Raw genomic sequence first — 16,123 nt, 5'->3', positions numbered from 1 at the left:
TGGGTCATCGTTTGTGGCTTGGAGAAAGTCCCTTGCAACTTCAGCACAAAATTCTGGATTTTGATGGCATAAAATAGACAGAGACGAGACCAAGATGGCCATTTCAAAAGGATTTTGCAGATTGTTTTGAATAAAGGGAGAGACAACGGGATAAGTGAGTGTCTGAGGACAGGAGTACTTCGAAGGTAACTAAGGCGTCCATTTTCTAGGTAGGCCATTTTTCTCAAAATATTGCATAGCTGGATCTGTTCCAGACAGATCTCATAGAATGGTTTCTTGACTGCTGGATAGAAGTGGAAATTGGTAGGTCGAATTGATAGGCATTCTTAATATACATAAAATATATCTTAAGATAATATAGTTTAAGTGAAAGCCCTACAAATGCCAGGTTTTAACAATCAATGCAGAAGACCTCAACAGAGCCGGAAGAAAGTCAAGTCTCCAATCAAATGAAATGGCAAATCCTATTTTGATATTATTTTATCCACTTTTTTATACAAGAAGAATTGAACTTACATAGTTATATAGAGGCTAGTGACTTTGATTTGCTGGCTCTGTTGAAGGTAGGAACCTCACTACTTGTGCAGTTGATGTCCACTTAATCTCATCTATAATCTCCCAGGCCATTGGAGGCACAGAGGGGAGGGCCATAGAGCCAAAGAAAAGTCACAATTCTTCCTCTGAGAAACTGCTAAAAACACATGGTCTTTATCATGACCCAGCATAGAATATTACAAGACAGGGGCACTGGTAAGAGAATGTCACTATTTCCCTGTAGTCATGGGGGAAGCACTGAAAACAATGCAGAATCTGGGTCACTTCGACCATGCCTAACATTAGATAATAAGGATAATTAGACCTCACCTAGGCAGAGCCAATCAATACTCTCAAGGACAAAAATTAAATGCTTACAGCAAGCAATATGCATTAGAAATCACTTCAATCTGAAGATGACCCTTCAGGCCTGGCCTTGGTACAATAAGATGTGGCTTAATTTCAGGTAGTTGGAAAAACTGCTCCAAATAGAAAAAAAGAACAAAAAGTAAAAGTTTCACTAAATTAAAATTAATAAACAGGCAGATTCCTAGGATAGCTATATTAGAGGTAAAAGAAAGCATGTAAGTTTGAGCACTGAACAAGGTGAAGTTTTTTGAGAAATAAAACACTAAAGTTTTTATAGGGAGTTTCGTGTTGCTTTACACATTCAAACTGGAAAAACAGAAGGGTAATGCCCATTTATTTGCAGTAAGGCTGGAATAAAGGTTCCACAAAATGGAATGATAGGTTTAGTATATTATAAGGTAACTGGAGGATAAAAGATATGAGGAGGCCATCTTTGGATGGTATGTGTGTATGGAACTGGCTTACAAGACAAAGCATGGGAAACTTGCCAAATACTTGTCTGCTGAGAACTTCACTGAAAGTAGTGGCTGACTATGGCAGTTAAGGGAAAAACATGATTTGATTTCATTGAATCAATCATGAATCATGTATGTTTTATGATTGATTGTGAGGGTTTCTTCCTTTAAAGAAAGAAATTAACACAATTTTATTCTAAAATTAAAGAATTCTGAGTTAATTTATCTAATGTATATTAAGGTATTTAACTGCCATTAGATTAAAATTTTGATTATTTTCACTAATTTTAAAATAAAACAAAATTTAAAAAAGTAGGACGAGGGGGAAAGTTGGAGGAGTATGTGTTCTCCTGTCACCTTACCATTGGGAGATATGTCAAGGTCAGACAGCTCACCACCCGGCCGAATACCATCACTGAACATCACCTGCTTCACCTCGCCTTTAGACCGAGAGCTGCTGCTGCCTGAACAGAGAAAGAGACAAGAGCACAGATGAGAATAACTCCCCCTCCTCTGGACAACAATACAGGGAACCAACAAACCACAAACACACGCACATGCTGCATGAACATTTAAAGACCAAAACTCATTACAATTGCTTGGCACACATTGTCTTTATATCAACCTCAACACTTGGCAATGAGAATTCTATTGTGCCTCAACAGTATCTGCAGTTAACCTCAAAAATAAATATTCCTTCGCTTAGGCATTACCATTGTCTTAGTGATGATGTACAGACTGGAATATCAAAATTTCAATCAATCTGATTCAAATTATTGGCTGTAAATAGTTATGCATTCTTATCGAGAAAATTTATAATTTGATAGAATAAAATATAAATGTGAATGCCTATGAAATGATTATTATTTAGTTTATATTTTGTATTTGTTTGTGTGAATGTGACACCATTACTCAAATGACTAGCCAACAGAGGTCAGATTCTTTGCAGCTGCCTCAATGAGGAACAGATGCTACCAAGAGCAGTTATCTCCAAGATCCAAGGAATGTATTTTAATAGTAAGAGGAGAGAAGCAATCTTATTGGTACTTTTAAACTTTCTTATTTCACAGACAATGGGTCACAGTTTCATGGAAGCAATATGGTCATGCATTAAGCCTTAAATTTCCTGCAAATTACAGTGGAACCTCACACAATGAGAATAATTCATTTATTGAAAGTTCTTGGCCTTGCCCACAGAAAGCATCACTGCTCACATGATTTTTTTTCTCTCATGTGGTCACAACTGTGAATAGTTACCACATGAAATTGCCGGCCAATCCATTCAGCAGTTTGCTCTAGACAGTCATTCGAATTGGTTAAGGAGCATGTGCTCTTAGAAAGGGAAAAATTTGAGCGTTATACAGGGATAAACTTCTTCTTAAAAAGGAGGTGTAATGCCAATGTAAATTGACTTGAGGATTGCAAATGTGTCTGGAAACTCTTCTCCTTCAATATCCACTGTGAGAAAATGTTGGCCATGAAAACTTTTAAGATCACCTACATGAAGGACGTACAGAAAGTGCGACCACACCAGAAATCATCCAAAAAGTGCACAATATGATTTAGGAAGATTAATGTACAAAGGGGCATGAAACTGCTAATACTGTGAGGATATCAAAAGAATGAATTGGTTAGATTTTGCAAGAGGAATTGCACAAGAGGAAGCTTTCGACAAGATGGATGCTGCACATGCTTACTGTGGATCAAAATGCATACAGGCGACACTTACAAAACAGTGCTTGGCACATGAAAAACAGGAGTGATTTTCTGCATAGTTATTTGACAATGGATGAAACGTGGAATCGCCATTACACACCAGAATGGTAAAGAAAATCCATACAGTGTACAGAGGCTGGTTCTTCAGTTCTGAAGAAGGCAAAGGGAGCACCATTGGCGGGAAAGGTCATGGCGTAAGTTTTTTGGGATGCAAAAGGAATTCTGTTAATAACCTATCTCGAAAAGTTCCAAAGAAACTGCGGGAGATGCCGCAACAGTAACTTTTAACAGAGTCAACCGCTAGTGTGCATTTCAATGCAACAATTTCAGAGTGTAAAAATCATTCGCCTTGACTGGGATCCCAGTCAAGGCGAATGATTTTTACACTCTGAAATTGTTGCATATCTCGAAAAAGATAAATAACTAGGGAGGGAGTTCTATTCCCACCATCTAAGAAACTGGATGTAAAAATTCATGAAAGCAGACCCTGCTTGCAGAGGAAATAAACCAGTTTTCATTAGAAGAATGCACCTGCTCACGAAAGTGTTCTGCCGATGTGAAAATGAGGGATTTGCACAATGAAGTGCTAGATCATCCACCTTATTTCCTGGATTTGGCTCTCTCTGACTTTTACCTTTTCTGAAAACACACAATTTTCCTTGCTGGTCAATAATTTTTGTCCAATTAAGAAGCAATTGTGGCTGTAGACTAATACTTAACAGAACTTCTGGAAGAATACTAGAGAGACAGGATAATGGCAATGGAATACCATTGGATTAAATGTATTAATATTAAGGGTGATTATATTGAAAATAAAACTTTTTTGAAAACATAAATGGTCATTTTCATCATCTGGCCAAGAACTTTTCAGATCACTTTTGCATCTCTAAGCTCCCATGTGAATATTTTCATCCTATTCTTGCAAAAGCTAATGTTAGCTGAAAATTGCTTTCCAAAAACATATTTTTTCCGAGTTATTCGTTATAGCACTTTTATTTAATCTAGTAACATCAAAACTTGGGCTCAGGCCATTTTGATAACAAATCCACCAATGTTTAAAAAAAATCACAATAATTATGCAATTATGTAGCAACAAAAAATAAAATACAGCATTCATATGCACATGATAATTCCTTATAAACTAAATACTAGAACCATTTCTAAAACTCTTTTCTTAAATGAAATACTGATTGAAGAAATTTTGATCATTAATGTGATTAAGTATTTTTTCATTTTTTTGCTCAATGCACGAATGATTAAAATAAACCATCTATGATCAATCTTTATTGAACATCCTTCACAGAAACTTAGTTCTCGAGGTCTACAGCTCAATACTTGTCATTTACATGAATACTGGATATCTGAGTTACACTGCAATAGGTCAATGGCAAAAAGGTTGATAAAATAAGACCATTAAAACTTAATTTTTACAAGGCAACTGATCCACATATGATATTGTGCAGTTCTACCATTCCTAATTATATCATGATAATCATTATGACAGGACTCTGCTGTAAGGACAACCTTATTAAACAGCAGAAAACCCTAATATAGACAATCATTAAACAGAAAAAAGAATAAGAAATAACTACAGAGCAAGGCACCTGAGATATGAGATAGGCACCTTGAAGAAGTCAGAAACACAGATGCAAATTGGCATAAGGCCGATGGAAGGATAAGGGAGAGCGCCCAATAAAGCCAGCCCAACGATACTGATTGAAGAATTAAAATATTCCCAAATCTCGATAAAAATAGAATTTACTGATGAACACATGTATACACACATATTGTAAACATTCAAGTAATCATCTGATGGATTGCCACATTCTAATACGTAGGTTGAACATATTTTCCTATCATAATTTTTATTCATTTTATTTATCTTTCTTGCAACTATACTAACAACCGCACACCTAATCATAGAGCCATGGATTAGAGTAGCAAGTCTGTCTTGTTTGATTGCGGTGTTTCATCCTGTGCCCGAGACTCTCACCTTCACGCTTGAGCACTCCGACAGGCACCATCACGGAGGGTGGAGGAGCCCTGGCTCTCTCGCCCACCTGCTCCAGGGGAGGCACCGTCGAGCAGTACTCCATCGGGTTGTTGGGGTCAGGGCGGCCCGCAGCACCCGGCCGCCTCCGTGGCGATGATGGGTCCACAGATATAAGGTCATCCTGTGGCTCCTGCGATGACCCGCCACCTTGCCCACGGCCTGCAAACACATATGGCCAATGGCAGAGAGGTGATGAGCACCACTATAGAAATTTCCTCTGTCTTTCTAGCTACTCTCTAGAAACTCTCCCTTGCTAGCATTTATTTTTTTTCATTTTTAGGTAACTCTATGACTGACATCATTCGCACCACAAATATGCAATTAGTTTATGGTCTGATGCTTGATGTGTCCGAGGATGAATGTACTATATTGGTTTCAAGTGTTCCCAACCATTGTTACCCACCAATTGGTCTTCAACCAAAGACAAGTTAAATAATAAGGGAAAAAGGAAAAGCAGTTATAGCAATTTTTGCCTCCATCAAAGAAATAAAGAGCATTGATTGAGAACTACAAAGTTTACAATACATCTAATATTGGCTATCTCTAGCCTATGCCAACTGCCTTGAGCTCACAATGAATGGGACTGACTCACCAGAACTTGGGATAGACTGTCCTCCTGCCAATGGTGTGGCAGCTGCCTCCTGGATTATGCTCTGGCACGGCGCACAAACTCTTGCCTCAGAATGATCCATATACGCAAGGCGAGCCCTTGAGCTGCAGCACTTGGAGCACAGCACCTGCAGACAAGAGAGAACCCAATAGGTAAGAATTACAATGAGATTGGATGGCATTACCCAGGGTCCTTTAGCTCAAGCTACACTTCCAGTTATAAGGCTGATAAAAGCAAGCTAAAATGCATTAAAGCACATTGAAAACCACAGTGAAATATGAATAAGAGCATGTGATAAGCATTGTGGCAGAGTTAATGGTATCTTTCCAGAAAAGAACTGCACGAAGAAAATCAAACATATTCACACTGAGGCTCATTGGAAAGGTGGCATGTACCAAAGTAGTTTGAACAATTTCACTCTTAACGAATAAATAAGATTTTTTTATTCAAATTTCTCTTCATTTTTCAACATAGCCTACTTTTAATTGATACCCTTTTCCAGTGATGCTATACTTTTTTCACATTCCAAATACAGTCGAACCTTGCTTAATAAGCACCTTCCACAGCAGGTAATTCACATAATGAGCAAAAATATTGGTCCCAAAAACAACTCCATTAACGAGGGACTTTTTGCATGAAGAGTGATGAGGAGAAAGAAATCCAGATTCATTGCATGCCTGCTGTTACACCGTTGGTCTCTAGCATCTTAGCGTCGCTAGTGGTCACACATTTTTCCAAACTTGGGTTCAAACATATTATAAGTGAATTCCAAAGAAACTGCGGGAGATGCCGCAACAGTAACTTTTGATGGAGTCATGTGCATTTCAATGCAACAATTTCAGAGTGTAAAAATCACTCGCCTTGACTGGGATACGAACCCAGATCCCTCAATGTCCAGTTGAGTGCTTTAGCCAGTTAAACTACCGAGGCGTCTTCTTAAACTGAAATTTTGGGGCTTTTTTTTATCCCAGTCAAGGGGCATGTCTTTACACTTTGAAATTGTTGCATTGATATTATTAGTGATTTTTTTGTCCAGGTTTAATTATATTTTGTGGATAGTTTTGAAGTTGACACTGAAGAATAATCCGTAAGAAGAAAGCCATAAGAGAATAAAAATAAAAAAAATAACAGTAGAAATGCAAAGTAAAATCATTGACAATTGCGAACAAGGTGTGAGCATGGCTGATCTAGTACACACATCAACAAATAGCCTTTCCTTCAAGAACACTGACAAGACTAAGGAGACAAAATCAAATAGAGTGACAAGAGTATCTACGCAACAGTTACGAATTCTCAACGATGTTGAAACGTTACTTCTCATATGCATAAACGAAAAGCAATTGCAATGCGACACCATTAACAAGAATATAATGTGTGAGAAGGGGAAAGTGATTTTCACTGACCTTGTTAATAAGATGTCATGATCATCAATGGCTGAATAATTATTTAGAGAGGAGCCAGGCGTGGTTCAAGAAGTTAACAAGAAGAACTGTCATCTATGGCATTGTGAGGCATATCCAAGAAACTGCAGGAGATGCCGCAACAGTCACTTTTAACAGAGTCATCCACTAATATGCATTTCATTGCAACAATTTCAGAGCGTAAAAATCATTTGTTTTGACCAGGATTCAAACCCGGATCCCTCCATGTCCAGCCGAGTGCTTTAGCCAGTTAGCTATCGAGGTGTCCTCTTAAACTCTGAAATTTTTGGGGCTTTAAAGGAACAAGATGTTGAGAAGAAATATTGTACATACAATATCACAGGCATTCGGGGTCATGCGGAAAAGGTAAAAATAAGCTGGCTTTAACCTCGTGGACTATGGCACGTCACACACACTTTTGATTTGCGTAGGTATACTTTGCCTTTCAAAAACAAATATTTAATGACAGCTCAATACTCAACTTTTTCCACTGTCACAAAAATCCTCACAACAGCTCACTCAAACAATTGTCAAACAACAAAAGAGTCTAAAATGGCTGAATAGTTGGTGAGGAACTTTCAATGCATATTCAAATACATTCCCCAACTTTTGTTGAAGAGTGCTGCCACCATCATGTTAAGGTCAGAAGCTTTTCGTAAAATCCTTGTACTTTTGATGGAATGGACATCTCTAGCAAGTGAAAATCAATACTGCAACTGAATGAGTCAGCAATTAGAACATACGAGGTCTGTCCAATAAATACGCGAACTGAGGCCATTAACACTATCTTAAAGAATTTAGTTGACATCGATTTTGTCCCCTTCAAAGTACTCTCCATTCGTTGCTATGCACTTATTCCATCTTCTTTTCCAATGTTTAAAGCACCCTTAGGGGTCCTCAACAGTTAGGCTTTTTAGTTTTCTCGTCGTTACTTGCTTTATTGTGACCACATCTTCCCAGTGATGTCCCCTCATCACATTTTCATACTTTGGGAATAGGAAAAAGTCGTAGGGGGCAAAATCTGGCAAATCAGGAGGATGGTCAAGGATGGTGATTGAATTTTTTGCCAGAAACTGTTGAACAATCAATGCTGGATGTGCAGGTGCATTGTCATAGTGAAGGATCCATCGATCATGTTCAGTTAAAATAGTGTGCACTGTTGATTTTCCTAAATTCAGTTCATCATCTATCATTCGGACAGTTTTTTGACAATCGGTAAGGACAAGGGACCGCACACGATCAATGTTGTTGTCAACACAGATAGTTGAAGGTCGTCTCCACCTTTCATCATGGCATCTTGTCGGCTATATTCAAACTGCTTAATTCACTTGAAAACTGATGCTTTCTTCAAATTATTATCACCATAAATGGCTGTCACTATTTCAGAAATTTCTTGATAACTTTTACCGCACTTCACCAAAAAACTTTATGTTGATTTGTTGCTCCGTGATTTCGTCAATTTCCATTTTTGACAAACAATAAAAGAAGGACAACAGAAACTAACATAACAGGCACCATTAGCACAGCTCGATGATCTGCCAAGCACAGATGGCTCATTGGATTTCAGGCAACTAGCACTGCTAGTGGGCGGGGATATAGCCAGTGTGATGGCCCCCAGATTGCACTAGTTTGCGTATTTATTGGACAGACCTCTCTACACAAAAGTATCATCTAACATTGTTCAACCAAGGGAATATTATGACATCTCTCTAGAAATAACAACTTAGCATTGACTTTGACGGAACAACAAAAGTTGCAGATATCGCCTAAATAATTATCTTAAAGAAAAAAACTGTAACACAGTATGTAATACTCCCTAAAAATTAAGCAGAATAAAATATTTAGTTAACCACTCCATCATGGCACTTCATTAATTCACAACAAACTACTTCCATGTGAAATTCCCTCACTCTAATTATGAAGCCTGCTCAAGGGAACAAAGTTTGATATCTGTTTTCAGCAGTCAGAGAAAGTAATGAAAGGTCGGGGCACTTAGTGTTTGCATCATGCCATTTTTAGGCAGCCATGAGGTTGGCAGGGTGGGGGAGGGAGGACTCATCCTTCACTCTGGTGATGGCTGATAATCCTCCAATAGAAATGTTTTAGGAATTTGCAATCTTCAACATCCATTTCATTAACGTCACCTCAATCACTTCACACAGCTAAAACTGAAATGTTAAGGAAAAAGGCATTTTCTAAAACAGTAAAGCTACCCATTTCTGGCCAAAAGGTTCTCTGTGCTTAACTCGATCACCATCTGATGATCCTTCATTGGCAGCTAGTGTCTACTTACTGGCAGCTTCTTCGCATTTACACACTTAAACACTTTTACATGAAATCATTGACTTCCCCTACCTATGATTCCCTTTTTCTTTTCATTCCAAGGGACTTATTTTCCTTCCAGTCATTAACTTGTTCTTTATTTATGCAATATTATTGATTTGCATCCTATGCCACATAAAAATTTCAGTAAATTTAATTGATGAAGTGTCTTACTCACTCTGGAATAACATTCCTTTTCTCTCCTGTAAAGGACACCGCTTTTTTCTTTTTCTCCTGCCTTAGTGCATAAATAACCCTGCTTATGGAGTTAGCGAGGCCATTTGCCAACAAGTGTGATGCAGAGTTAGCCGGCATAGGAAGCAATACAATGCTCTGAATTGTGCCATGCTCTAAAAGGATTGAAAAAATGCCTCTTTAGGAATACCAGGGCAAATTAAGTATTATCAACAGGGAGGACCGCTACACTAAATAAAGGTGAATTCATGAAAGCAATCTGGATTGACCAATGGATAAGTAATTTTACACGCCTGCACTGCTGTGTTAAGATTTAGTAATAATATTGAGGTTTGAACACCCTGCAGAGTTTACTAAACTTTGTCTGTTGTGATCAGTCTGTTTGTGAGCTGGGTAGGTGGCAACTGTTTTTCTGTATTCATTTCTTCACCTAATTGGTCACCCTAATAAAACTTTGAGTGGTTTTGTGAGAATTTAGTGTTTAAATATGGATGAAAGCCTCCAAGATGATCCACATGAAGGACATCTGAAAAGGGCAACAACACCGGAGTATGCAATATGATTTTGGAAGATCAGTATACGAGGGTGCATGGAATTGCTAATACTGTAGGGATATCAAAAGAATGAACAGGTAACATTTTGCTTGGGGAATTGCAAAATGACAAAAGCTTTGCACAAGATGGGTGCTGCACATGCTCACTGTGGATCAAAAATTTATTTGGACAACACTTCCCAAACAGTGCTTGGTGCATTTGACATAATATAAGAGTGATTTTCTGCATCAATGTGTGATAATGAATTAAAAATATATTCGCCATTACATCCTAGAATCGAAAGAACAATCCAAGCAGTGTATAGAGGCCGGTTCTTCAGCTCTAAAGAAGGTGATGGTGCCTTAGGCGGGAAAGGTCATGGCATCAGTTTTTTGGGATGCGAAAGGAAATCTCTTGATCAACTATCTAGAAAAAGGTAAAAAAAAATAACTGGGGATTACTATGAACTTCATGCAGAAATCCATGGAAGCAGACCTAGCTTGCAGGGGAAAAGAAAATTTTCCATACGAACAATTCACCCACTGACTAAGTGTCCTGACCATATGAAAATTGAGGGATATGCACAATGAAGCATAGGAACATTCACCCTATTCTCTGGATTTGGCTCCCTCAAGATTACCACCTCTTCCAACAACTTAAGTTTCCTTGCTGGTCAATGTTTTCCATCTATTCAGAAAGCGATTGTGGCTGTACACAATACTTTGTAGGACTTCCAAAAGAACACTAGAGAGAGGGGAAGAGGAGAGACGGGTGCCTCTAACCTTCCTGAACCCAAACTAATCATCCCCTAAGTAATCATTTGCCCTGGTCTCCATCCTCTTATTGATGATCCTGAAAACCACTTTAGCTTCATGCAAAGTCAAACCCATTGATCTACAGTCCTCTCGTATGACTACCTTCCCCTTTTCTTGGAATGAGACTGATCTGACAAAATTTTCTAGCTAAATTTATCCCTCAGAAATTCTATGAATTAGCCTCTAAAAGTTCTTCCCCTTGGATTTTCTCAACTTCTCAGTAGTTTCATGGGAATTTCATCCTCCAGAGCGTATTTGTTTTTAATTCCATTGATGCCATTTCTGTGCTGATGTAAAGCATGCCTGGGCCTAAGCTATTGTCAGTTATGCCATATTCTCCCTCTATATTCAAGCTTGCTAGCCTAACTTAATATATTTTCTACCTGATCGCATACCCTACCCACTTCTTTTTTGATTACTTGGTGACACGTATGCCTGGAAAATGACCAAGGTTGTCGGTTCCACTGCAGTAACATTCTACCCGTTGTTCCCTCTATGTTAACTATGCTTCTCCTAACATTTTATTCAATATTATTTTTAAAAATTATCGCAGTCAAGGCGAATGATTTTTACACTCTGAAATTGTTGCATTGCAATATTATTATGCTCAATGAATATTTCAAGGGTTTAGACTTGCAACTTTTATAATTTACACATTGATTATGACAATTTCCATGTGGATGACATGATTATTACTGGTGTGCAAGGACATGATATTTGGTTCAAGATTTTATTTCCTCTCATAGAGACATTGCCAATTTCATATTCTTTTGCAAATTTCACTAAAAACTATGAGGTCATTAGGTATCTGGTCTTTCTTAGTTTTGTTAGTAATATCAAAATCAGCTGTTTGGTTGAGATAATTCTATTGGTTTTCTGTTCCAACATATGTATGACATAAATACTATCAAAAATTCAATTTCTCTCCAGTTTATAGTTACACCAAGTTATTGCAAATGTTAACATTTTTTTCTAAACCTATTGGCAAAAATGTCATTCTTTGCCATCAGATAAAAGTAGGAACTTCATATGAACTCTATACATGGTCATTTTTTACTTGTGCAGAGGCACATTTTCTACATCTGGTAATCTTAATATTGGGGTTTTTCTTTCAACCCTCAGTATATTTATAAATTTCATTTTGATGATTAGAGCTATGATTTCCATTAAAAATGTTACATTCCGGATTACGGCTGACCATGCTTAAGCCAGCTATTACATGAATTTCTTTTACTGTGGCTGGAAATGCAATGAAACTGTATCCAACACGGCATTCTGTTTTTGCATGACTCCATTTCTATTAATGTGTTACAACCTTTCACTTGGTTTGAGGTTGGTAATATTTTGTTTAAAGGGAGCTGGACAAAGGCAAATCATCTTTAAGAAGTTTACTCTCTATTGCGAAGGATGCAAATTCTCAGGAGACTGGTCTATTTGTAAAAAATATATTTGGTCTATAAAGGCTCATTAACCTTAACGTCACATTTTTATTATTATTACTGTATAAGGAATCGCAGAGGGCCTATAACTCTTCCCTTAGGGATAGCCAACAGGTAACTACCATAACTCGAAACTAAGATTACAGCTAGCAACAAAATATCCCCTTCCCCACCATTCAGAACACAATAGTAATTACCTTCCCACAAGCCCTGCAGTGGTGGCGCCGCTTGATTAACGTGAATTTTGCCATGCACAGCATGCAAGCAGGTGCATCTGCATCGGGGACCCAGAAGGGAGCCACATCACCAAGTGCCAGCGTCGAACCATGGCTCAGCCTTGACTCCTCGACAGCCTCAACATCTGATACCAACTGTGGTATCCCTGAGGCAACTGAACTCCCCTCCAATGCAGACACCAAACCAGTACCATCAGCCTCAATGTGCCTCGTCACCAAGTCTGAGGCTGGGCTCAATGATTCATCATCTCCATCCTCATTGTCATCAGCTGGCAATGCCTCCGCACTCCCACCCACAACTCCCTCGCCCTGCCCACCACTTGATGATGATGGTGACTCTTCAGCCTTTGCAGGGGCCGAGAGGGCACCAACAACTTCATTTTCTGGGGGAGATGAGGTGCCACCCACATCATGCTCATCTTTAGCAGCAGCAGCAACCTTGGTTGGGGGGAGGGGGGTATTTGATGTAGACTCAAGGACCCTGGTGACTGGCTCATGTTCTGCTATGCCTGAGGGGGGCCTGGGGTTGGCAGGGGTCGCCCCTGGTGGACCTGAGGGAAAGGAAACACTTCCTTTAGGAGCTAGAAGAAAAAATGAACATGTGGCCCTAGTGGGCCACATGTTCATTTTTTTGGTATATAGGATCCAAGTAGGCAGTCATCTGTAATTCAGAATACCTCACTATCTACTTCATTCTCCTCCTTTTCCTTGCCTTTATGATTTGCAAGTACTTGAGGGTGCTTGAGCACTGATCAACTATTATATAGTCAGATGTGTCAACAAATGATAATCAATTATTAATATTCATAACCAGTGAAAGATTGATTCCATGTTATTTAGTTCTGGTGCCAGTTTCATTCTCATTATTAGTTAACAGTTTCCCTCAAGAAGGTACTTTGCACCAATACTCACCAATGACGAGTGGGATCGGGATTGAACTGTCATCATCCTCTTCCATCAGAGCTGTTGAGTGACACCCTGACACCATGTCTCCAAGGGGAAGTGAGTCGGGCCTTGATGGGCCTGCCCTGCCCTGCTCGGCAACTTTCTGCCCTTCCACTACACAGGGAGGGCTGCCTTCTTCTTCTCCCGCACTGCCCAGGGAGGGCTCCAGTTGGGGAGCGATAGGGGTGGATGTAGCACCATCCAACAAGGCACTGCCGCTGCCCTCCTCCTCCCATGCCTCCTCCCGACAATCCTCCGACTTTGTCCTCATCACTTCCCCCTCAGCGACCACCACAATACCCACTGCCACCTCCTCCTCCTCCTCTCCCTCCACTCCTGGACACAGTGACTGGCCCACGGTCCCATCCACAGCCAAATTCTTCCCCACCTCACCCTCCAACTCCTCAAGATACTTAGCAAACTCTGCATCACTCAGTTCTTCATCTACCTGGAACCTGACTGGCCTTATCTCAGCCACTGTAGTCGGCTCGCCCTCATCTGCAACACCACTGCCTTCCTCCCCCCCCACTTTAATAGGCTCCTCTAACAATGGAGGCGGCTGGTGCAAAAATGGGGCTTCTGATGGAGCAACAACATCTGAGCAAGGCACATGCACACCCACACTCTCCCCAACTGGACGGTTTGAATCGGACGGCAAAAGCATCTCCACCGTACCCTCACCGCCATTGTTTAAAACATCCTCAGAGCTGCTTTCAAACCCAGCATCTCTGGAACATCCATCCGTTTCCAGAGAGGTGGGTTTCCATTGGGCACATTCTGAGTCACTCTCTGGGGTGTCTGGCACAACCCCAGCCATTTCAGCATCATCCTGTACAGAATCACCTTCACTTGGCTCTGCTCCTTCCTCTGCACAGGGGGCAATGGATTCCACTGCAGTGGAAACAAAACCATATCCCACCACAGGGTCGGTGGGTGGGGAGCCCACAGGACTAGAATGGACCACAACAGCATCACCATCATTGAAGGCCTCCTCTCCTGATTCGCCATTGGCCACAGGAAGAGGGAGGGGACTGTGGGAAGGGGAAGCTGCCACCACTTGCGAAGGGTGGAAGGGGCCATCGGTGGATGTGCTGTTCGCCTGGTCACCACCAAAGTGTACATGGGTTGGGATGGGGTCAGGGGCAAAGTCAGCATCTAAAAGGTTGATGCGTCGCAGTCGCTGGAAAGGAAAAGATAGATGTAAGATTTGTTATTAATCACATAAATAAGTGTAAAATTATCAACAGCAGTCTACTGGCCAAAGCAGTTTTTTCAGGGAAATAGCATGCTACACTTGAAAGCCATACCTCAGACAACAATAAATACAATGAAATGAGATAATAAATAAATATATGTACATGTAAAAGAGGATTTAGAATGAGGTTTAATTGTTTGCGAGAGATCAAATAGATTGGCGAGTCACTTCAAAATAAAAAGGGACATTCAAGTCGTGTTTCTGCCATTGTTTTCAGGATATTAGGAATGGGAAAAATGTCCTTGAGGACATGCTTCAGAGACTGAATTCCTGGGATAAAACATGCCCAAATAGAGGGGGAAAGCAATTTAATGTCAAGGTTCAGTTTATGAGAGTGAAAGTGTTAGGGATTTTTTTACTTACGAGGGACTGAGTATCCACTGTTAAGGAATGAAATGTGTTATTCGGTGATATATTTATCAAGGGTCATGTAGAGGTTGATCTTGTGTACAGGTCAATCTCCAAATTTTACACCGACTAGGAGATTTGACAAGACTAATCATTTCATTCAAGAATTGGAACTATGGTTTTGAATGCAATCTGCTGAGTTCTAAAATGACATCCATTGAAATATCAAGAAACACAGGGAGAAATGTAGAACTCTGGATGGTGAATATGTAGAGAAGTCTAAAGAATTACAAATGAAAATTAAGTTTCCATCTTGACTATTTTTTAGCAATAATTACAAGTTTAAAATACTCCTCGCATGTTGCGCTAATGGAGAGGGTGTGTGAGGTAACCACTAGGGTTAACTGAGGTGGAGGAAAGAATTATGGAGGTTGGTGAGAAAACTATCAAGGGGGTTCTGGATATTAAAAATTCGATAACCGCAGGCAGAGAGTAAGTATGAAAAAGGGCATTTAGTGTGCAAAGGGCGACAGCTGGTGTAGGAGAGTTATTGTTGTTTATTAGTTCCTTTTCTATAGGCAGAGCTGAGGATTTTTTGAGTGGTAACAGATATATTAATACCGAGGCAAGTGATTTCTGAGGTAGAATTGATTGAGCTGATGGAGAGAGAAGGGAAAGCATAGAGGAGATTAATGTTTCAATGAATGCATGATGTGGCCAGAAAAGAAATATATATTTATCCTAGAGGATAAATCGCAGGGGCTAACTGGAAAGGCAGTTTTCCCCAAGGAGGCCAAGGTACAGGCTTGAATATGAGGGGCTCCTAAAATTGAAAGGACAGCATTCAAAGCCCACAAATAAGGTCAGTCAGTCATTA

The 16,123-nt window shown here is 39.8% G+C and overlaps 1 protein-coding gene across 3 annotated transcripts in view; it reads right to left on the bottom strand.

Annotated features, from left to right (window-relative positions):
• Nucleotides 1–16,123, bottom strand: part of Sara (Smad anchor for receptor activation) — a 64,933-nt gene that overhangs the window by 43,945 nt on the left and 4,865 nt on the right. For all 3 annotated transcript variants that reach the window (XM_071593695.1, XM_071593696.1, XM_071593697.1), the window contains exons 4-8: nucleotides 13,611–14,823; nucleotides 12,660–13,249; nucleotides 5,720–5,864; nucleotides 5,068–5,286; nucleotides 1,721–1,822 (exon numbers count right to left, since the gene is read on the bottom strand). In XM_071593695.1, the coding sequence (XP_071449796.1) occupies nucleotides 1,721–1,822; nucleotides 5,068–5,286; nucleotides 5,720–5,864; nucleotides 12,660–13,249; nucleotides 13,611–14,823 (2,269 nt within the window). The remainder of the gene's footprint in view (nucleotides 1–1,720; nucleotides 1,823–5,067; nucleotides 5,287–5,719; nucleotides 5,865–12,659; nucleotides 13,250–13,610; nucleotides 14,824–16,123) is intronic.

Source organism: Hetaerina americana, unplaced genomic scaffold (assembly GCF_022747635.1).
Source record: "Hetaerina americana unplaced genomic scaffold, ioHetAmer1.1.p SCAF_6, whole genome shotgun sequence".
In the NCBI taxonomy this organism is placed as follows: domain Eukaryota; kingdom Metazoa; phylum Arthropoda; class Insecta; order Odonata; family Calopterygidae; genus Hetaerina; species Hetaerina americana.
The sequence above is the reverse complement of the archived record's forward strand: the minus strand, read 5'-3'. Positions and strand labels throughout refer to the sequence as shown.